This window comes from Aquarana catesbeiana, linkage group LG09 (genome assembly GCF_042186555.1).
Source record: "Aquarana catesbeiana isolate 2022-GZ linkage group LG09, ASM4218655v1, whole genome shotgun sequence".
Taxonomy (NCBI): Eukaryota; Metazoa; Chordata; class Amphibia; order Anura; family Ranidae; genus Aquarana; species Aquarana catesbeiana.
The window spans coordinates 225,540,152-225,562,840 of NC_133332.1; the positions used below are offsets into that span (position 1 = coordinate 225,540,152).

General features: G+C 45.3%; 1 protein-coding gene across 2 annotated transcripts in view; it reads left to right on the forward strand.

The window, feature by feature from the left end:
• The window catches only part of FKBP15 (FKBP prolyl isomerase family member 15), a 121,828-nt gene that overhangs the window by 95,347 nt on the left and 3,792 nt on the right, over positions 1–22,689 (forward strand). For both annotated transcript variants that reach the window (XM_073599853.1, XM_073599854.1), the window contains 2 exons: positions 20,248–20,939; positions 22,476–22,563. In XM_073599853.1, coding sequence (XP_073455954.1) covers positions 20,248–20,939; positions 22,476–22,563 — 780 coding nt within the window. The remainder of the gene's footprint in view (positions 1–20,247; positions 20,940–22,475; positions 22,564–22,689) is intronic.

Genomic DNA, 22,689 nt, shown 5'->3' on the forward strand with positions numbered 1-22,689 from the left:
TTTTTTTTTAAGGAACAAATCCATATTCACATCAGTATGATGTAGGAACAAGCATGCCATTGTGCCAGCACACAAAAACAGGTAGTCTAGTTGGTGCACTGTGGTGTCATTCATTGTTAATGGCACTCCAAAGCACATTACTAACATGTGCGTTGGAGGGCACCACAACAAATGGGAACTTATCACTATGCAGTGTGCTTTTTAAAAAAAAAATGTATTTAGAGGATTGCAACAGATAACAATAAAAACATTGACTCCATACAATTGTTGAGTATACATTTCAAGGCACTACAAGGCATAGCTCAAAAAGTATCCACAGAGGAATACAGCCTCACCTATAGAGACCACATTGATCAATAAGAGGTATCAACAGTCTATCCAAACCAAAATGACCTGGTTAATTGAGTATCAAAGGGCCTCTGGGATTCAGAGAATGGTCATAGGGTAGAAATTAATGCTCAGAAAACCTTAAAGTACAGTATACAAAAATGTGTATAAGTCAAATATACCCATGCTTGCCGGAATCTGCATGCACCCAAAGGAGTTTTCTATGTATTAAAGAGAATAGGACAAAAAGGAGAAAAGGCGAGGAGAAAAAAAAAACACCACTGGGGAAATCGGAACCGGGATTGATGACCCAATAAGAAGCTGGAACAAAGGAATTGTGTGAGTCACACACATTGTAGGTATTCATTAGAGAAACTGAAGAGATTCCAATAGGATCACCTGGTCTTAGGGTTCCTCAGTTTTATCTCGAAGGGCCGCTGTCAGTTTCTCCAGTTGTTCGATATCATTCGATTTGCGAGCCATTGTGTAACCGTTGGAGCAAGTTGGTGTTTCCACATACTAGGGATACAAGCTCCTGCTGCGTTTTAATAGGTGCTTAAGCAGATATTTATGATATCACTTCCTTGACAGTGGAGTGAGATTAAGCAATATCCGTGAATTGGTGGAAGCACAGGTTGCCACAATGTGCGCATTTAAGGGCAGTCCCAAAAAGTGTGTAAGAGAGTGCCCTTAGACGAACCACATCTCTTCCAGCAGCGATCACTCTGTTGAGGAAACTGTTTGGCAAGGACTGACAGTCCTGTAACAATGGGTCACAATTTTGTAGGTGGTATCCTGGTATCTGCTGCACAAGGATTTCTGTCCAAAAAGTGTGCCCCCTTTTTGAGGGTAAGAGAAAGTTAGTTACGTGTAAGTCCTTCTCCCATTTAACAAGGAAGGGGGAAGAGCGTGGAGTAGAGGTATTTGTAAGAAGTGGAAAGGAATCTTCGAATCAGGCCCTCTCCCTAACATATCTCCTCGAAGGAGTGCAATTTCCTAGGGAAAAGACCATGTTTGGGTTGAGAATGCAAGAAATTAGACAATTGGAGAGCCCTCCAATAATCCAGAGAAGGTGTAGATGAACTAGTGAGCAAAGTGTGCATTGTAAGCCAGCCATTGGAGCGTAAGAAATGGGAGGCACGCAGTAGACCTCAAGGTGACAAGATCGAAAGCTCGGGTTGGTAGGTCCGGGTAAAAACTCTGGATGGCCTATTATTGGCATCATGGGAGAGGGGAAGCTCTCCAAGCAAGCCAGCTGAAAAAAGTCTATTTTGACAAGAGCGGGTCATATTAGTGGATGGGTGGAAAGGTGAGAGACATGTTGTTTTCCTGCCCATGGTGGTAACCCTGCTAGCGGCGCACCCCTGCTTCCTGTTCCAAGGTGACCCATAGTTTGTGGGTCTGGTGCCTACACCAATCTACTACTCTGGTCATTTGGGCTGCTGTGTAATATAATGCTGGATTAGGAAAACTCAGTCTGCCCTTTAGTTTGGGCCAAAGCAGCAGATTTCTGCCAATGTGGGGGTGTTTGCTGTGCCAAATAAACTTGAAGAAAACTGAAAACTGAACAGAATGAAAAAGAGAATGAGGTATCTTGATCGGTAAAGCCTGCAGGAAGTACAATAACCTGGGCATAGCATTAATTATCAATGTGTTGCAACGGCCAAACCAGGATAAGGCAAGGGAATCCCATTTTACTGCTTTTAAAAAAAATTTAAAAATGTAAATGCACCTTTTTTAGTGCGATTTTATGAATGAGCTTCCCTAATGTTATTGCATATGAAAATGAAAATCAGTGCACACACATGCGGCAGTGTGTTGTTACAACACATCACAGTGCATTTTTTTAAATCTTTTTGAACCTTTTAAATTTACATTAATTTAAGGCTATGAGCAGCAGCACCCTGCAGATTGCTGCACACAAAATGTATTGTGTTCCCTCGCAGCATTAAAAACTTTGATTAATTGTGATAATAGTGACTGAGTATTGTTTATAAATTTCCATGGGGAGACCATCCTCCCCAGGAGCCTTACAATTGGGGAATACTGCTATCTGCAGTTCCTCCAGCGTAAGCAAGAATCAAGATCCCTCCGTTGTGCATCAGTTAAGCGTGGAAGCATAATTGTAGACAGATACCCCTCTAATTCCTCTGGAGCATATAGTGAGGTAAGAAGGTACAACTCCTCATAAAAACTCGCCAGCACCTGTAATATTTGATCGGAGGAATGCACAAGACAGCCCATGCTATTTTTTTATCGATCCAATAGCTGGAGAGCGTTGTTGCAAATTGGTAATTTTTGCCAAAAGGCGGCCTGTGCTTTCCCCTTCCTCAAAAAATGCCAGCTTGACCTTTTTCTCTGCCGAAGAGGACAGCAGACGCTCATAAGCAGATTGAGCCGACTACTAAACCTCCCTAGCAGAGTCAGTAGGATCTTGCACGTACTGCCTCTCCAGGGATTGCATCGGGACTCCAGCTCCACCCGTAGCCCCACTGAGTGTCTTTTTAATCTTGGTAAGCTCCGCTATAAGAAGCCCCCTAAAATATACCTTGAGTGCCTCCCATTGAACAAGAATGGGCGCTGTACCCCGTTGGTCAGTAAAGAATGCTTGGATGCCCCACTCCAATTCCTTGTGAGAGGTAAACAAGTTCAGCCAAAAGGCATTGAATTTCCAGGGCGCTCTGGGCAATTTGGAAAGTGGGGCCACAAGAAGGCATACCACCACATGTGAGTGGTCAAACACATCTGGGCCTATACGAAACCTCAGGGATAGAGGGGAGCACAACCGAGTTGCCTACTGCCAAATCAATCCTGGATATAGTACCGTGGGTGTTGGAAAAGCAGGAGAATTGCTTATATAAAGGATTACGATGTCTCCAAAAATCTATCCATCCCACTTCCGTCAATAAATGGGCCAGGGGGTCTCTCTCTGGGGAGCGAGACACCTGGGGGATGGCTGTTTGTCCAGACAAGGATTCAACCAGCAGTTAAAATCCCCCACTATCAACAATGGTACCTCAAAGTATGCCAGGAGAAGCCGGAGCACCCGCACAGTGAAATTGGGGGGGTATGTAAATAAAAGCCAAGATACATGTCAAAATCCCAATGCAGCAATGTAGAAAAACAAAACATCCCTCTGAGTCAATGTTCACCTCATACTCCTGATAATCTAAGGAACCATGCACCATTACACTCACACCCCAAGAAAATGAGGTATGAGTGGAATAGTACGCCCAGCCCACCCAGGGATATCTTAAGCAGCTCTTGGGGGCCACATATAAGTGAGTTTCCTGAAAGCACAAAATGGCAGGGTGAAACTTTTTAAGGCAAGTATGAATCATAGTTCGTTTCAGAGTGGTGCTCAGGCCTCTAATATTCCATGAAATCGTAGTAATAAAGGCAGGTACATAACTCTCAAAATAGTATAGTAAGCATTATAACCATACAGAGAAGTGTGGTGGCAGCCTGAGCAAATAACGTTCTGGCTTAGTAAATTTGTAGAAGCCCTCCATATGTTGCTCAGCCACGGACAATGGGCCATAAACCAGATTAGCAACCAATGTGGCACAACTGTGCCAACTCTTGTATCCAGGCCTGTATTAAGGCTCAAATAATCGATGCAAATATTTAAAGAGGAGAAAAAAGAACACAAAGTTCCCATCCGCTAACAGCAAAGATCGGAAGGCATTGAAGCAACAGAAAATTAAGCAGTTGATCTGCCGTCGCATTGGAGTTCCCAGCTCTTGTGGAAATATTGTGTCCCTCAGCAAAATAGAAAAGTACTTTGAGAGTGAGCAAATAGGCTAGGAAAATGCTCCAGATGACTGTATACCAGCTAAGCATGGCACCAAGCGATTTCATACAGATCACTCACCAGCCTCACCGGCTTGGCAGTGACGCAGAGCTTGCTGGTTGCGAACCAACCATGCAGAGGCCTCCCTGGCCAATTCGAAAAAGTGTGCCTGCCCGCTGGCTGTTACATGCAGTTTCTTTATTGTACATCATGGGACACAGCGCCTAAAGTAATTACTTAATGGTTTATGGGACACCTTCAGGTGTTGACACTGGTAAACCCAATCAAAGGAAGTTTACTCCCTATATAACCCCTCCTCCTTCCAGGAGCACATCAGTTTTTTCGCCAGTGTCTAAGGTGTTGGTCACGAGTGAAGAAGTGCTCTGAGGAGCTCCAGGAGGGATCCATGCTGGATTTAAATTCCTCCATAAAAAGAAGCCGGATCTATCCAGAAGTGCCACTGAGGCCTAAGATGGATGGTACCTGGGACCTCGTATCCGAAGCATGGGGTTTTGCCTGTAATGCCTCTTTGTAGGACTGGAACCCAGGGCTTAGATCTTGTTACATTACCTCAAGCTTCCTGATGGGGTGCTTGTACATGGCCCAAGGCAGTTGGACCCTTGTTTTTATGGACCCAGTCCTTGAAGGTTTGCTAAATGTTGAACGCCGTGATGGGTGAAAGTTGGATTTTCTGTTAATTCAGCAAAATCCTGCGGCGAGGGCAAGGTAAGAAAACTTAGATATTAAAAACATCTATGCGTTTTCTTTCATTTAAGGAAAAAATTTTGTCATGCCCTAAAATCTCCACTAGATGGAGTCTATGCACATACCTTACTCTGTTGTCTCACTGTTTGCTCAGTTCCGTGTCTGGCAGCACAGCGTGTGGAAGGAGATTTTGCAAGGTTAAAAAAAACAAATCTGCAAAAAATGTCTTTTTACAAGAGGGTTAGGGGGACAGCAGTGCTACACCCCCTTACATTACCCCCCGCGCCGTGGGGGATGCAGACGTCCCGCTATTTTACCACTATAGTTTGTTACTGTAGGCTGTAATTTTATACAGGTCTGTGCCTCACTGCAAGAGGCTCTGCCGCCCCCCCTCGTGTTGGGTCTGGGACCCAAAAAAACGCTACGCTCAGGCGCTGGAAACATTTTAAATAAAAAAGGGGGCAGGATTTTTTCAGAGGGGGGGGCCTAACGCAGGTGCCGTGAAACGTCCACAAGGATGCATGGCATGCTAATAACAGATAAATACAGCTGTGTCAGTCTCTCCTCTGCTGATGAGGAAACAAGCTGCCTGCACACAGGGACACACGAGCTGTGGGACACTTATGGGTTGCAAAACTGGCATTCCTTATACAGAGAATTCCTTATATAGAGAATCGCTCCCAGACAGTGAAACTAGGAACATTCACCTCGGAAACCCGGGCAGTCTCCTGCGGAGTCCCTCAAGGATCACCCTTGTCACCAGTACTATTCAACATGTACATCCGCCCACTTCTCAATATCATCAGGAAAACCGATCTTTGCTTCCACTCATACGCTGACGACACCCAACTCTACCTTCGTATCAACAGACAAAAAGACCTTCATCAGCAATTACAGAAATGCCTCTCCTTAATAGACGACTGGATGACCACTAGCTCCCTCAAACTCAACGGATCAAAAACAGAACTTCTTCTCCTACAAGCTAACAAAAATTCCAAAATAAAGACTACATGGACACCTCCCACCATCCTTGGACAGACCATCTCCCCAAGTACCAAAGCCAAGAGTCTCTGAGTCATTTTTGACTCAGGAATGACAATGGATGCACAAATAGGATCAGTGGTGAGCGGATCCCACCATCTCCTCCGCCAACTACGTAGACTCATCCCCTTCATCCCAGAAGAGGACAAAGCGGCAGTTGTGGGAACAATCATCAATTCCCGACTCGACTACGCAAATTCGCTCTACGTAGGACTACCCCAATATCAGCTTACGCGCTTACAACTCATCCAAAACACGGCGGCCACACTGTTAACAGGAAAAAAACCCTGGGAATCCATCTCCCCCTCCCTAAAGAGCCTACACTGGCTAACCGTGAAGAATCGGATCACATTCAAGACCCTCTGCCTCACCCACAAATGCGTACAAGGAAACGCCCCACCATATCTCCACGAGAAAATAAAACACTACACACCGAATCGCAGTCTTCGATCAGCTAACCAAAACCTCCTTACCATTCCCAAATACCGCTACAAAGCAAAGGGAGAACGAAGATTCGCAGTCCAAGGACCTTGACTATGGAACGCTCTTCCTACCAACATCCGCATGGAAGAAAACCACCAGGCCTTCAGAAAAAAACTAAAGACCTTCCTTTTCTGAGAAGCTGACATCAGAGAATGCATCCAGCGCCTTGAGGCGATTCAGTTCGCATTTGCAGCGCTTTATAAATCATTCATTCATTCATTCAGGAAAGAAGGACACACTTTTTCCAGCACTGGGCTGAACTTTATAGCAACTTTAAAAGTCATGACTATTGGGGGCGTGCCCGGACGAGCAGCAGGAAAGACGTGCGAGTACTGAGCTCCCTATAATCAACAGGGATCCAAGCCCATCCGCCGCCTTTACTCGCCTTTTTAGGGCTATAAACACCACACATCGGGTTGCAAACCCGTCTGGCTCTGCTTCCTGGGGTTATTTTGGGCATTGGCCGGCTAGATCTGCCTCTAGGCTGAGACTGCCTTTACACGGCCGCGGCCCGGCGCCATCTTGAGGCCTACAGCCTGCTCGGGAGTCCCTGAGGCCTGTGTCAGGGATCTGCAGTGGACACGGACACCCAATAAACACCTAACTAACATCCCACTACCGGACAGTACGAGGAGCAGACCCCCAGCCCAGAGGGACCACCTACGGTCGGCTCTGACAATCGGTGGCCTTCCGCCCGGCGGCAGCCTGCGGACCCGATTTCGGCCTTCATCCAGGAACGCAGTGAGTACCGCTCCACACATCTCCCTAGAAAGCCCAGACCCACAGAAGGAGGGGTGCATCAACGCCCTATCGCTGCTCACATCCAAAGATCTCTAGGGCCTAACACACATAACAGTGGAGATTACTTGTCCGCCGGCCGGCCGGCCATCCCCTCAGGAAACTCTGCGGCTTCGGCCTACCTTCCGAGGACGGCGGCCATCTTGCTGCTCCAGAGACACCCAATCTTTCACCTGCTCCGTTTTTATACAGCAAAACCTGCATCTGAACTTTCCCTTATCTACTTACCAAAATAACTGGATACCTGCTGGCCCTACAATACACTCTCTGCTGCACGGTTCTCACATTCTTACGGGACAGCCTCCCCCACCCATGAACTCTTAATGACACCAGAAAAAGTGCTAAGGAGGGAGAGTGGATTAGCGATGGCCGAGTGAGGACTTTCCTTGGGGGGGTTCCCGGCCTCACTCAGCCCAAACCGACCACAAAACCACTAAACCCAGCTTTGAGCAAGGAATGAGCATCCCCCGCAGATACAGGACAAGATCTGCGAACCGGGGACAAGGAACACAGAACTCCCAGACCGGGATACGACACTACTTCAGGAACGAACAGCTCCCCTCCCCCGGCGCCATCGCTACGGCGCCAAGAGTCAGCAGCAGGAGGATGGATACAGTTACACTGACAGACTCTTCAATGCCCTCCATTCCGCACGGCGATCTCCCTGGGACACCAGCCGTATTTCGACCTGAACCAGAGGTACCGTCACAGAACCGGAGCCACCTAGATGAAGACCTACGCTCCCTGTTGCAGGCTCTCCCCACACGTGCGAACATTGAGGCCTTGATACTACGAATAGAGGAGGCACACAGCAGAGACCTGACAGAGGTGAGAGCAGATCTACACACACTCACAGATCGTGTGGCCAATGGAAAATCGTCGGTCTCCTCGTTAGAAAATCGTGTGCAAGCATTAGAACATGCACAAGAGATACATGCCATGGAATCCCAGGAGATGCAGCTACATCTAGAGGAAATGGAGGATCGCAGTCGCCGCAATAATCTGCGACTACGGGGAATACCAGAGGCAACAGGCACAGAAGATCTAGCAGAGACAGTTACAACTATTTTTCTTAGACTTCTGGAAACACCTCCGCCCTCTCTAGAAATCGAGTACATCGTACGCTCGGTCCAAAATCAGCAGACCTAGACAGACCTCGTGATGTACTCTGCCGCCTACACCGCTACTCGCAAAAGGAAAACATCCTTCGCAAAGCGTGGGAACACGGTGACATTGAATTCGATGGAGTACACATCCAGATCTTACCAGATCTATCTAGAGCAACTTTGCAGAGGAGAGCCCTGCTGAAACCAGTGCTGGAGGTGGCGAGGCGACATGGCTGTACCTACAGATGGGGATACCCATTAGCAGTGATTTTCCGCAAAGCACAAAACTCCTTCACGCTGAGAACACCAGCAGACCTACCGACATTCTTCACATTTCTGGAGGCAGAACCTGTTCAAGTTCCAAACTGGCTTCAGAAGATTCCAAAGCCAACAGGCCGCTCAGGGCCGAACAGAGGCAGACCATACCAGCCTCCACGAGATCGGAGACCCAGAGGGAGATCCCGAGTGCCTTCCAACAATAGGTCACGTGAGTCATAAAAACACTCTTTAGTCATTTCACCCTCAGGTTGCACACAGACTGTTTATCCCAATGATAGCCCTTCATACCAATGAAGAGAGATAGCCCCACCGGATTTCCAAGAAACAGGAACCCCACTAATCACTCCTCTGAAACCAGGTCTCCTGTGAGAGACGACATCCTGACTGAGTGTTCATGTTGAGCCGCCCTCTCCCACCCTCCCCCTCTGATGGACTCACATGTTTGTACCTGCAAGTAAGGACTACACACAGTATCCTCTGGACGCATAGGGGTTTGGAATAGTAATTGACTCTGCTTGCTTCATAATCCTGCGGACTCACAGAAAAACGTCCTTGGCCTCCTCTCAGAACAAGAATTAAGGGACTTTTGGTGACGGACCGTCGGCAAGAGGCCAGGGGAGGAATAAAAGTATTGGCAGACCCTTCCGAACGTCGATAGGCCCACCCCTAAATAGGAAGCCGCTCAGGGAAGTACATGAGGGGATGTATACACTTACAAGCGGAGAGACGCTCCCAGCCCACATGGTACCTGATAAGGCAGGAAGACCAACTTCTAGTTGCTTAGTTATGGTCTCGATTCATGAACAACTCAGGACTACAATAGCCTGAATAACAGACTCACACAGGGAGTCATAATTTCTCAATGAACTTCCCGAGTTGATAAAGACACCCTAAACAGTATAGAGTACCAAGTATTATACCACATGCAGGAGAGATGTTAGAAGGGGGAGAGGGACTAAGTGATAGATTCCCAAGGAGTTAATATGTCGGGTGGTTGTAGACATAGACCCATAAAGAAATAGCACAACGGGTTGCAGGATTTTGAGAGTGTCCATAGAGGGGTGACAGCTAGTTAGGGGCAAGCTTAAGAATATTAAGTTATTGGGGTGGTTTACTTACCTGTGTGTGTTTTATTTGAGTTTCTTTTATTCTATGACTGTTATATTGTCATTGTTGATTTCCTGTAATGTTAATACAGATAACGGAATGTTTGAGGACAGTGAATTGACTATTAGAACTATTCTTGATCTATGAACATATTCTCCTGATAGTATACGGAACACATTAGTAGCTCACATCATAAGCAATAACAGTGGTCGCAAGGGCTGGGGGGGCTGGGGCTGGGGCTCCTCCCACTGGCTCTTGCTGAACATAATCCCACATAGGAATACGCTCATAGAACAGTTGATTTCGTTCAACTGGAGAGCGTGATAGCAAAGTATTGCTAACACTTTAGTAGTATTCTTGACCGGGGGGTGCCCATATAGGCCACCACTTTCGGCAAGAAACTATTCCTTACCCCTAAGGGGCTGTATTATTGTTTCTCTATATCTCTATTCCTTCCCCCCTCATAACTACTTACCTATTCTTTCCTTCTTATCTTGACACCCGTACCCCCCCCTCACCACCCACCCCAAACTCCCCACGACAATGGAGGCACTAAACATTATGACGTTAAATACTAAAGGACTAAATATCCCTGAAAAGAGAAGGATGCTATTACATGATATGCGGCGTATGAAAGTAGACATAACCCTGCTACAAGAGACGCACTTTCGGGGTGATACATTTCCTGTACTAAAGAATAGATATTACCCCACAGTGTATCACTCAACATATTCAGAAACCAAATCTAGGGGGGTCTCAATTTTAATCTCAGCTAAAATTCCCTGGTCACTAATTGACATGAAAACAGATCCTATGGGTCGGTTTTTGTTCCTCAAGGGGTTGATAGGAGACGTGAAGGTAACAATCGCAAACTTATACACACCAAACAGTAACCAAGATACCTTCATCAAAAAACACCTAGAACAACTACAGAAATTTACAGAAGGGCAGCTTATAGTGGGAGGCGACTTTAACATCCCTGTAGACCCAGAAGAGGATACCTCGACAGGAAAGACGTCCATACCTAGAGGCCAGCGGAAAAAAATTCAAACAACTCTCCACAACACCCAATTGATTGACGTATGGCGCCTGCTCCACCCAGGCGAGCGAGACTATACATTTTACTCCCGCCCACACCACACCTACTCAAGGATAGATTACTTCCTAATTCCCCACAGTCAATTACAAGCAATCAAAGACTCCAGCATAGGCTCTATCACGTGGTCAGACCACGCCCCGGTCATACTCAAGTATGCTTTGACAGACATCCAAAACAGGCAAAGGAAGCCTTGGAGGCTCAGTGAGAGCCTTCTGCAAAACGCAGAGGTGCTGGCAGATGTGACAAAGGAAATAGGTCACTTCTTCCAAACAAATGACACCACAGACTGCGATGTGGGTGTGATTTGGGAGACCCACAAGGCAGTAATACGAGGTATACTCATTAAACACGGTTTGAGAATCAAAAGACAGAGAACGGCCCAACTTACCTCACTACTCTCCAAACTGCAACAATTGGAGACTAAACACAAACAGACTCAGACCGGAACATTGGAGAGTGAACTGAACATCACACGCAAACAGATCACAGACCTTCTCCAGTTCAAATTTGCCGCAGAAAGGTCTACGAATCAGGGAATAAATGTGGCAGATTCCTAGCTCAGACATTGCAGACACAGAGAACGGCTTCATACATACCGCGGATATCAGCATCTGCGGAGCAGACTGTCACCCTTCCCCAACAAATTTCCCAAGCATTTAAAACATACTATGCATCGTTATATAACCTGCCCACACCTTCATACCCTCCTGAGCAAATGACAGAATACATAACATCCTCCCTTATGCCGACCTTACCGACTGAAGCACGCGAACAGTTAGAAGAACCCATTACCCTTCTAGAACTACAGACAGCAATAGGCAACACCAAACTTGGGAAAGCCCCCGGCCCGGATGGACTAACAACACAATACTATAAGACCCTACTCCCTTCACTAGGTACACAAATAATCAAACTTTTTAATAATCTAAGCAAGGCAGGTAAACTTCACGATTCAACTCTACTAGCCCATATATCTGTTATCCTCAAAGAGGGTAAGGACCCGACTCAGTGTGGGAGCTACCGCCCAATATCTCTCCTCAACACTGATCTAAAAATCTTCACTAAAATATTAGCCACCAGACTACAACAACATCTGACCCAACTGATACACCTGGACCAAGTAGGCTTTGTGCCTACCAGGGAAGCCCGAGACAACACCACTAAGGTTCTTAATCTACTATACGCGGCCAATCTTAGGAAACTTCCAAGTGTCTTCATAGGCACAGACACAGAAAAAGCGTTTGACTGGGTAAACTGGGATCTTATGCTGGCTACACTGAGACATATAGGTTTGGGAGACAACATGACAAATTGGATCAAAGCAGTGTACTCAAATCCTACTGCGAGGGTCAGAGCCAACGGTGTATTATCGGACTCGTTCCAGATCAGAAACGGGACAAGACAGGGCTGCCCACTTTCACCGTTACTTTTTGCCATATCCCTAGAACCCTTTTTATGCCATATTAGACTCAATCCAGACATCACCGGCATTGAGGTAGACGGGTCCCCACACAAGCTTTCGGCATACGCCGATGATATGATGTTCTCACTCACAAATCCTACCATATCCATACCAAACCTACTACGAGAATTTACAAAATATGGCGAACTTTCAAACCTAAAAATTAACCTCTCTAAATCGGAAGCAATGAGTGTCGAGATACCCCAACCACGACTAAAACATCTCCAATCGAGTTTCAACCTAAAATGGACCAATACAGCACTGAAATATTTAGGCACATTAATCCCACAAAACTTTTTTAAACTATACGAACTTAATTTTCCACCCCTCCTAAAAAAGGTCAAAACACTACTAAGTCAATGGCACACGGGACTCCACAAATTTCTGTATCTCATGCAGGCTCTACCTATCCAGATACCTGCGACTTATTTTAAGCAGGTACAATCAGTCTTCACAGAATTCATTTGGGCCCGGAAGCGACCTAGACTCGCAAAAAAAATACTTATCCTCCCTAAACCTCTCGGAGGTTTAGCATTGCCGGATGTCCGCACCTATTACTATGCAATTCATTTGAGTAGATTAGTGGATTGGTGCCGATATCACAAGACTAAACTGTGGACACAGATTGAACAGGTGCAAAGCAAGGTACCCCTGGGTAGAGCCCCATGGTGTTATACCGCATTACCTGCACAGATTACACGGCATCCTCTGATCGGCACCACTGCCAGAATCAGCGCTCGCCTCCTGTCTCAGGCATCTCTCTCTACCCAAAACTCCCCACTACGCCCTATACTGGGTAACCCTCAATTTACCCCAGGTCTCAATGACGGGATCTTTCGCTGTTTGAGCGAGGCGGGCTTGTATCAGGCGGAGATGTCAATCAGATAAGGGAACCCTTCTACACATTTTCTGGACTTGTCCCAAACTAACACATTTCTGGCAAACAATTAGAGAGACAGTCCAAAGATTCACTGAACGTACAATAACAGACGACCCAGCTTTTTTCCTTCTACATGCGTCAAATATACCGGAACGAACATACAAAAAATCTGTGATCCGACACTTATTGGATGCAGCCAAAGCCTGCATTCCTCTAAACTGGAAATCCCCACACCCTCCCTCGATTGAACTTTGGCTCACAAAGGTGGAGGAAATCAGAAACATGGAGGATCTCATCCTCACAGCCCAAAATAGACAGGAGACATTCTCCAAAACATGGCAACTGTGGAACATGTGTTTTTACTCAGCAGAAGGCCAATCACTAAGAGGCATTACCTCCTCACCTCCACCAAATACAACCACGGTCTGACTTAACAAGCTGCCCACCTGATATTCGAACACAGTCTAGACGGTAACTAATATCAATACATACCAGTGGGGACCCTTTACCCCCCCCCCCCATTTCACCCCCCTTTCCGTCCTTTTTCTTCCCCGCTTCCTCTAACACCTAGATATTCTTTATCTCTTTCAACTATCCAAAATAACGAAAAGAAGTGGAATTGGTCCTGAGGGACTGCTTGACAACACAATTGTGCCCAGTAGGACTATAATAACCCTGACTCCATAAAGTTAGAAACGGTTATCACAAGATTAAATTTGCAAAATGATGCTATACGAGTTTCAACGGGAAATAAAGAACATACCTTCTATATACGACACAACTGCTAAGTTACAATGATTGTATGTTGTCATGTGACATGATATATACCTGTTGATACATGTTAAGTTTTTCTTTTCTTGTTTGTGTGTAATAATGTTCACTGGCGGTCCATATGGACCTTTTTCGCTACATAAATAAACAAAAAAAAAACAAAAAAAGTCATGACTATTTTCAATGGTCTAGTGCAATTTATATAGCGCCTCTGTAAAAGAGTAAAGGTTTCACTCCCAGGCATTGGGATTTCCAGCTGGATTTCCATGCTGTCATCCTCGCCTGAATTACCAGTTATAGCAACTCAAAGTGAGCCATTGGAACAAATTGATGGTGCAGCTGCCTCTCACATCTCAGCACCTGTATACATGACTAAAGATGCCCTTTCCTCCTCCCTTCAGGGTCTGGAAGAAAGATTAGCAGCTTTAATCCTCCATTCAAATGGATAGGAAGCATACTAGGTCCCCCTCCCCCTTGCAAAGCTGAAGCAAGGGGAACAGTGGGCACACGATGGGGTTTTACCCTCAGTCGATCAGGAAGAGAAACAAACCGATGATTCTTCTGCAGAGGAAACAACGGTAGATGAACCTTTTTCAGCTTCTCAATCTGAAAAATTGCTGATACAATCTCTTCCAGAAATGGTTCGTTCCACTTTCATGCTGCCTCTAACAGAGTCTCATGAAAACTTGGCTTCTTCCTTAGGTTCTTTAAACCTTCCCATCCTTTGCATGCGTTTCCTGCACATGCATTACTTGAGCAGCTTATATTTGCGGAATGGGATAAAACGGATAAACATTTTCTCCCTCCTAAGAAGAGGTTTTCAATTCTCTATCCTTTGGAGGAGAAATTCACCAAAAGTTGGAAAGTACCAGCAATTGACGCTGCGATTTCCAATGTGAATAATAACTTAACTTGTCCTGTAGACCATGCACAGATGCTTAAAAAAGATCCAACAGATAAGAAGTTGGAATCCCTGCTAAAATCTGCTTTTTCCATAGCAGGTGTCGTCTCTCAGCCCACAGTCGCCACGATAGGCATCTGCCAATCCCTAAAGGACCAATTTAAACAGGCCCTTAGAGAGCTTCCTACACAACAAGCTCGGGATTTGGCTGAACTACTTAAGGCATTATGTTTTGCCATAGATGCCATTAAAGACTCTATTCACCAGGCATCCCGCCTTACGCTTATGCTTGTATATATGCGCAGAATCCTGTGGTTGAAAAATTGGTCAGCTGAAACACCATGCAAAAACCTCCTAACTGGGTTCCCCTTTCATGGGGAGTGACTGTTTGGAGAAGACTTGGATAAATATATCAAGACAATTTCTGATGGGAAAAGTATTTTCCTACCAGTCATAAGAAAATATAAATGCCCTGCATTTAAACGTGCTCTTTCCCCTGCGCCAGGGGCTTCCACCTCTAGGTAGTGGCAACGGCCTCCGCCGTCAGATTCTAGAGGAAAACCTCAGGGTCAGACCCAGGCTCAAAAGAAGCCCTGAGGTAGGAAATCTGCAAAACAGAATCCTAAAGCATCATCATGAAGAGGCACCCCCCCTCACCAAGGTGGGGGGAAGTCTTCTGCAATTTTCAGAAGTCTGTAAAAAGGAAATTCAGGACAGATGGGTCATCTCCACGGTAACGCTGGGGTACAAGCTGGAATTTCGGGACTTTCCACCTTTTCGTTTCCTGAGATCAAGCGTTCCCAAAGATCCAGAGAATAAACAATCTCTGTTTCAGGCACTAGACCGATTAATATCTCAAGGGGCGATCATACAGAGACCCACAAAAGAGCAAGGTCTGGGGTTTTATTCAAATCTTTTCATGGTACCAAAACCAAATGGAGACCTCAGACCCATTCTAGATCTAAGAAAGCTAAATCAATTCCTGAAGATCCGCTCCTTTCGCATGGAGACAATCAGGTCGGTAGTTTCTATCCTTCTAGGAAGAGAACTTCTGGCGTCAATCGACATCAGGGATGCATATCTGCATGTCCCTATATTTCCTGCTCATCAAAAGCTTCTGCGGTTCGAGTTAGAACAGCAGCATTTCCAATTTGTAGCCCTGCCCTTCAGGCTAGTCACAGCACCTTGGGTGTTCACTAAAGTGCTGGCCCCACCTCTAGCCAGGTTAAGGGCACAGGGCATAACAGTCGTAGCGTATCTAGATGATCGATTACTTTAGATCAATCGGTGACTCGTTTGGAGCAAAGTGTACGCACTACAACCAACTATCTGAAAAGTTTGGGTTGGATTCTCAACCTAGAGAAATCTTCCTTAATACCGCTAAAAAGGCTGGAGTACTTGGGTCTGATCATAGACACAGCCCAGGAAAGGGTGTTCTTGCCTCAAGCAAAAATCAATTCCATAAGAGAGCTGGTGTGGAGGGTCAGGTCAAATGGCAATCCCTCCATTCGCCTCTGCATGAGGTTGCCAGGAACCATAGTAGCTTCTCGAAGCAGTTCCCTATGCCTAGTTCCATTCAAGACTGTTGCAAAACAGTATCCTGTCTGCTTGGAACAAAACAATTCAAGCTTTAGAGTTACCAATGCGGTTGTCCCCAAGAGTGGCCCAAAGCCTCACTTGGTGGTCATTAACCCAGAATCTGCTGAAAGGAAAATCCTTCAGACCAGTCATCTGGAAAGTGGTAACGATGGATGCCAGCCTTTCAGGCTGGGGAGCAGTACTATAAAAGACAACTATCCAAGGACAGTGGTCAAGAACCGAAAGAATCTTGCCCATCAATATCCTAGAGATTCGGGCAGTGCGTCTGGCTCTAAAGGCCTGGACTTTTAGGTTACAGGATTGTCCTGTCACGATTCAATCCGACAATGCCACAGCTGTGGCCTATATCAATCACCAAGGGGGCACCAAAAGTCTCTCAGCACAGAGAGAGGTGAACCATATTCTAACTTGGGCAGAAAGGAATGTTCCATGCCTTTCTGCAATCTTCATTCCGGGAGTAGAGAATTGGCAAGCGGACTACTTAAGTCGCCGTCAGTTATTCCCAGGGGAACGGTCTCTTCACCCCGACGTATTTCGGGCTGTTTGTCAAAGATGGGGGACTCCAGACGTGGATCTTCTTGCATCCAGGTTCAACACGAAGTTGGTCAACTTTGTGGCAAGAACAAGGGATCCATTCACATGCGGAACAGATGCGTTAGTGACCCCATGGGATCAGTTCTCGCTGATCTATGCATTCCCCCCTATTCAGTTACTGCCTCGACTTCTTTGCAGGATCAAGCTGGAAAGAAAGCCGATAATTCTGGTGGCACCAGCATGGCCCAGAAGGTCATGGTACGCAGAAATCGTAAAGATGGCAGTGGAGGGCCCATGGTGCCTCCCACTACAGCCAGATCTGCTCTCACAGGGACCGATATTCCATCCTTCCTTACGGTCTCTAAATTTAACGGCTTGGCTATTGAAACCCACATTCTAAAGAAATGTGGGCTTTCCGGGTCAGTTATCTCTACCCTGATTAATGCTAGGAAGCCAGCTTCCAGAACTATATATTATAGAGTCTGGAAGGCTTATGTTTCATGGTGTGAATCCAAGGGTTGTCACCCTCGGAGATATATCATAGGCAGAATTCTTGCTTTTCTATAATTAGGGGTAGAAATTAAATTGGCCTTAAGTACTATTAAAGGTCAAGTCTCAGCTTTATCGGTCTTATTTCAAAGATCACTTGCTACTCATTCTTAAGTCCGGGGCTTTATACAAGGGGTGACGTGGCTCGATCCGCCCGTCAAACCTCCCTTGAATCCTTTGGACTTAAATTTAATTTTGTCTGTGTTACAAAAACAGCCATTTGAACTAATACAGGAGATTCCCCTAGTCCTTCTGACAAGGAAGTTGGTATTTTTGGCTGCTATATCCAAAGCAAGGAGGGTTTCAGAATTGGCTGCTCTTTCTTGTAAAGAGCCATATTTGATTTTTCATGAGGACAGAGTGGTGTTACGCCCTCGTCCAGGTTTTTTGCCAAAAGTAATTTCAGGTTTTCACCTGAACCAAGATAATGTCCTGCCATTGCTTTTTCCAAAACCATGTTCCAGGGAAGAAAGATCACTACATTGTCTTGATGTGGTGAGATCAGTGAAAATCTATTTAGAGAAAACTGCTCAGATTCGTAAGACTGATGTCTTATTTATTATTTATTTATTGCCGGAGGGTCCTAAGAAAGGACAGGCAGCTTCGAAATCCACTGTCGCTAAGTGGATTCGGCAAGTGATAATTCAAACTTATGATTTAAGGGGTAAGATTCCCCCGTTTCAAGTTAAGGCGCATTCTACCAAGTCGGTTAGTGCTTCTTGGGCAGTGCGTCATCAGGCCTCCATGGCTCAGATCTGTAAGGCCGCAACTTGGTCTTCAGTGCATACATTCACAAAATTTTATCAGGTGGCTGTAAGGAGGTATGAGGATATCGCCTTCGGGAGCAGTGTGCTGCAAGCAGCAGTATAGATCCTCAAGTCTGGGTGTATCCTGTGGGTTGTTTTCTCCCACCCCTCATGTGGCATTGCTATGGGACATCCCATTAAGTAATTACTTAAGGCTCTGTGTCTCATGATGTACAATAAAGAAAATAGGATTTTTATTACAGCTTACCTGTAAAATCCTTTTCTTGGAGTACATCATGAGACACAGAGGTCCCTCCCCTCTTTTTTGGGATACAAGTAACTGTAATGTCTGCCCTCATGTTGTAAAGCGCTGCGCAAACTGTTGGCGCTATATAAAACCTGTATAATAATATAATAATAATTGCTTTGCTACAAAAACTGATGTGCTCCTAGAAGGAGGAGGAGTTATATAGGGAGTAAACTTCCTTTGATTGGGTTTACCAGTGTCAACACCTGAAGGTGGCTCATAAACCATTAAAAAATTACTTAAGGCTCTGTGTCCAGTTATGTACTCCAAGAAAAGGATTTTACAGGTAAGCTGTAATAAAAATCCTATTTTTGCAGGGTATAACATAGCATAGGTAAGTTGAAAATTACGCAGGCGTTTCTTTATCTCCACAAACTTAGCATGGCTTCTCTGCAAAACCACAGAGAAATCAGGATAGAAAGACACTCTGGTGCCATTATATTGAATGGTAGCATGTTCCCTTGCACACCTCAAAACAGCTTCTCGGTCACGATAGTGGAGAAGTTGAGCCAATATGGATTTTGGGGAGGACCCCCGGAGGAAGTGGTCAGCCTGGAGTGCGATGAGCTCTTTCAGCAGTAAAAAAAAGGTGAGAAAGCCTCCATCCTTAACACTTCTATAAACCAGCCTTCTACAAAGGGTTTTTCCGGCAGCCCCACAATGCAGACATTATTCTGTCGCAGATGGTTCTCCATGTCTTCTGCCCTGTTATTAGTGTCTTGTGCCAGTTGGTGAGTCGCCCAGGCCTCCCTAGCCATAGGTGGCAGCTTGTCGTCAATATCACTGACTCTACTCTCCACCACAGTTGTCCTCTCCCAGATCTTTTGAAGGTCCTGGCGCAGCAGCGACTCCTCCACCCACAGACCCCCAAATTGATCTTTTAATGTGTTGATCGATGCTGTGCACATATTCACTGCACGCAGTATTTCTGCCAGAGTAAGCTGTTCCAGTTCATCCTGTAAAGTGTCAGCAAGCAGGGGAATAGGAGAGGCTGTGTCATCAGTATCACCAGGGCTACTAAACAGATCTTCTATCCCCTCTCTGCTTGTGCATGCTGATCTGCAGGCCCGGCCTTCTTCATATTCTCCCCACAATCTGCCTCAGCATTCCCTGTCAGTTTTTGTGTGTAATACAGCATGTTTATCTGTTTTTCTGGGTCTTTCTGATACTATTATTGTTGAGCTTCTCTGCAGCTCGTGGAGTATGCTGGGCCAGGGCCGCAGCGGCAGAGCCATCTTGGGAGTCCAGGCCTGCTGACTCTTCCTGGCTTTTAAGTCAATCCCCTCGTGCAGAGGGCCGGCGGTGGGAAACCGGGTGAGACAGAGGAGCAGTTGTCAGCTGTGGAGCTGAAAACAGCGGCGGTAATGATGACGGGGGAGGATCACAGAGCAGGATCAAACACGGATCTGTGAGAGACACGTCCTCTCACATGCCGATCTTGGCCACGCCCCACACAAAATGTGTTGTGATAAAATGTATTCCTGGATCATTTTATCACAATACACACCAACATAGTGCACATACCAAGCGCAGGCCCGGGTGGCGAAAGGCTTAAAGAAACAGGATGAAATAATCGAGACATGAAATTTAAAGCATATGTATTTTTTGGGGTTTTTTTTTTTTTTTTTTTTTAAGTTAGGCTTTAATAATAAATTGTAACTGTTTTTATAACCATTTTTAAATACATAAGTGTAACAAAACATGGTTAGGTGTGGGTGTTTTGTTATTTGTACTAATGTAGTAATTTCATTTTCTGCCAGGTAACAACACTACAGCTATTAAGTAAGCCACAGAATGAGGAGACAGTAGCAGCAAGCAGCAGTGGCGAAGAAGAGGAGGAGGAAGATGAAAGTGCAGAAACTGAAGTTGTGGATCAGCCTGCACTACAGAGAGAACAAATATTAAATCAAGGTGAGGTGCATGCAGAGGTCAAGGAAAACCAAACTTCCACTTCGGAGCAAGTCCCTGGTGTTATAGAGGAGAATCACGAGGAGGTCAAAGAGCCTACAGAAACCGTAAGCAATCAGGAAATGGGCTCTATGTCTACAGAGCTACAGGAAGCAGGTGAAAACATACCTGTCAAGGTCATCCAGGAAGATCTGGATGCTCCATCAGCTCTTGTTCACATGATTTCCAGTGATACGCCTGAATCGAGCATGGCAGAGGACCAAGTAACGTTGGGTGAAAAAGATGTTCTTCAAGAGCAACCTTCCCCAAGCTCCAGTGCTCAATCATGCACATTTTCCAATAAGAATATTATTGAGAATGAGGTGTCGCAGCAATCAAATGACTTCACAGCTACAGAGGAGAAGCAAGAGGCTCCGCCACCTTTAAGAAATGATGATGATAGTAGAAGCCCAGTCCCGCCTAAAGAGGAGACCTCTGCTCTTGGATCAACTGGAATCCATGTAACTCATAGTCCTGCTAAGCCAGAGGGGAGGACAGAGCTCAGGTTAGATTACTATACCGCAAAATACAAAATTTCACACCAAAGATTTGGGAAACACCCACTATTATGCCCACTATTAACACTGTTAGGAGCATTGGCAAAAAGTTTCATGAAAACCAGAAAGAGTAAATACTCAGCTTGGAAAGCAAAGGAGAAAAAAAAAATCTCCAGCCTTTTAGGGACTGAGCTAAAACTCAGACCTCACTTCCTATATGGAGCAGCATACCCATTTGCTTTTGTTCAGTGTCCCTCCTCCTAAGGGCAGGGTTTATACCACATATGCCTGCACTGTCGCCCAAAGAATGCTTTGAGAAAAAGCAAAATTGTGTTTGCTTCACTTGGGTGTTTAGGTAGATGCTATTTATTAAAAGCCTTCACAGGTTACCATTTTAGAGTTACATAGGTGCTAGCTCTGGTGCTAGAATTATTTCCCTCACGCTGACGTTCACAGCAAAACCAAACGTGTGGTGAGATCACCTGTGACAGGTCCTCTTTATGGAGAGATCTGGGGTCTTTTAGACCCTAGTTCTCTCCTCTGGCCTCCAAACATCTGATCAAACTGAGATTGGTTTGATCAAATGCTGTACAAGCCAATAACGGTCATGCTTCCTGTTCCTGATATCACAGAAAAGGGGCAGGAACTTCTGTTCCTTCCCCTTTCCTAAGGAATATGTCTGAAGTGGTTAAATCGTTACTAGGCTCCACGATCGGATGTAAGAGCCCGGTAAAGGCAGGGGAGCAGGAGGGGACCCCTTTCCGCCACCGCCTGTAGAAGTGTTTGAGTGACTGTATAGCCATTCAAATCACTTCTACATTACAGAGAATTGTCAGTTGAAAATTTGAATACTGGGATGATGCCTGTAGCTGCAGGCATCATCCCATTATAATCATTTCAACTCAAGGATATCATATGGCGTCCTACGGATGGGAAGTGGATGACAAGTAAAAATCCTGGTGTGTTTGCTTTAGCAACCTAAAGTCTATTCAGATTTTTTGGCAACCAATAGGCAGTTTATTAATCTTAGAGGGGTTTCAGCAGTCTGCTTGTTTCTGCAAATCTAGTAGCTTTTTTTAACCAGTTGCCTACCGAGCACTTTCACCCCCTTCCTGCCCAGGCCAATTTTCAGCTTTCACTGCTGTTGTACTTTGACAATTGCGCAGTCATGCAACAATATTAGCAATATGACATTTTTCATTCTTTTGAGGCAGAGCTTTCTTTTGATTGTTTTTAATCACCACTGGGTTTTACATTTTTTGCTTAATTAAAAAAAAAAAGACAGAAAATTAAATTAAAAAACCTTTTTTCTTTGTTTGTTATAATAGTTTGCAAATAAGTGATTTTTCCTCTTCACTGATGAGTGCTGATGAGGCGACGCTGATGACGAGGTACTGATGAAGCTGATGAGCTGCACTGATTGGCACTGATAGGGCTGCACTGATAATCAGGGCACTGATATTAGTAACAGCTAATCGTCAAAGTAAAAGTTTTGTTTTTGTTTTTTTAATAAATTAGTCACCAAATTTCCTGTTTCTTTTCAGTCTAGAAGAGTCTGATGATGAAGATTTGTTTAAAGAGTCCTCTCCAAAACAGAAGACAAAGCAAGAAGAGGAAGAGGAGGAGGAAGTGGTAAGCTTCAAATCCCTTTGCACTACCCATCTTATCCTGTGGGGGGAAATAATGTAACTGTCTCTGTAATTGGCTTCCTTGAGGCCAGAATTTACATTCACAATAGTTTTTAACATTTATTAGGAA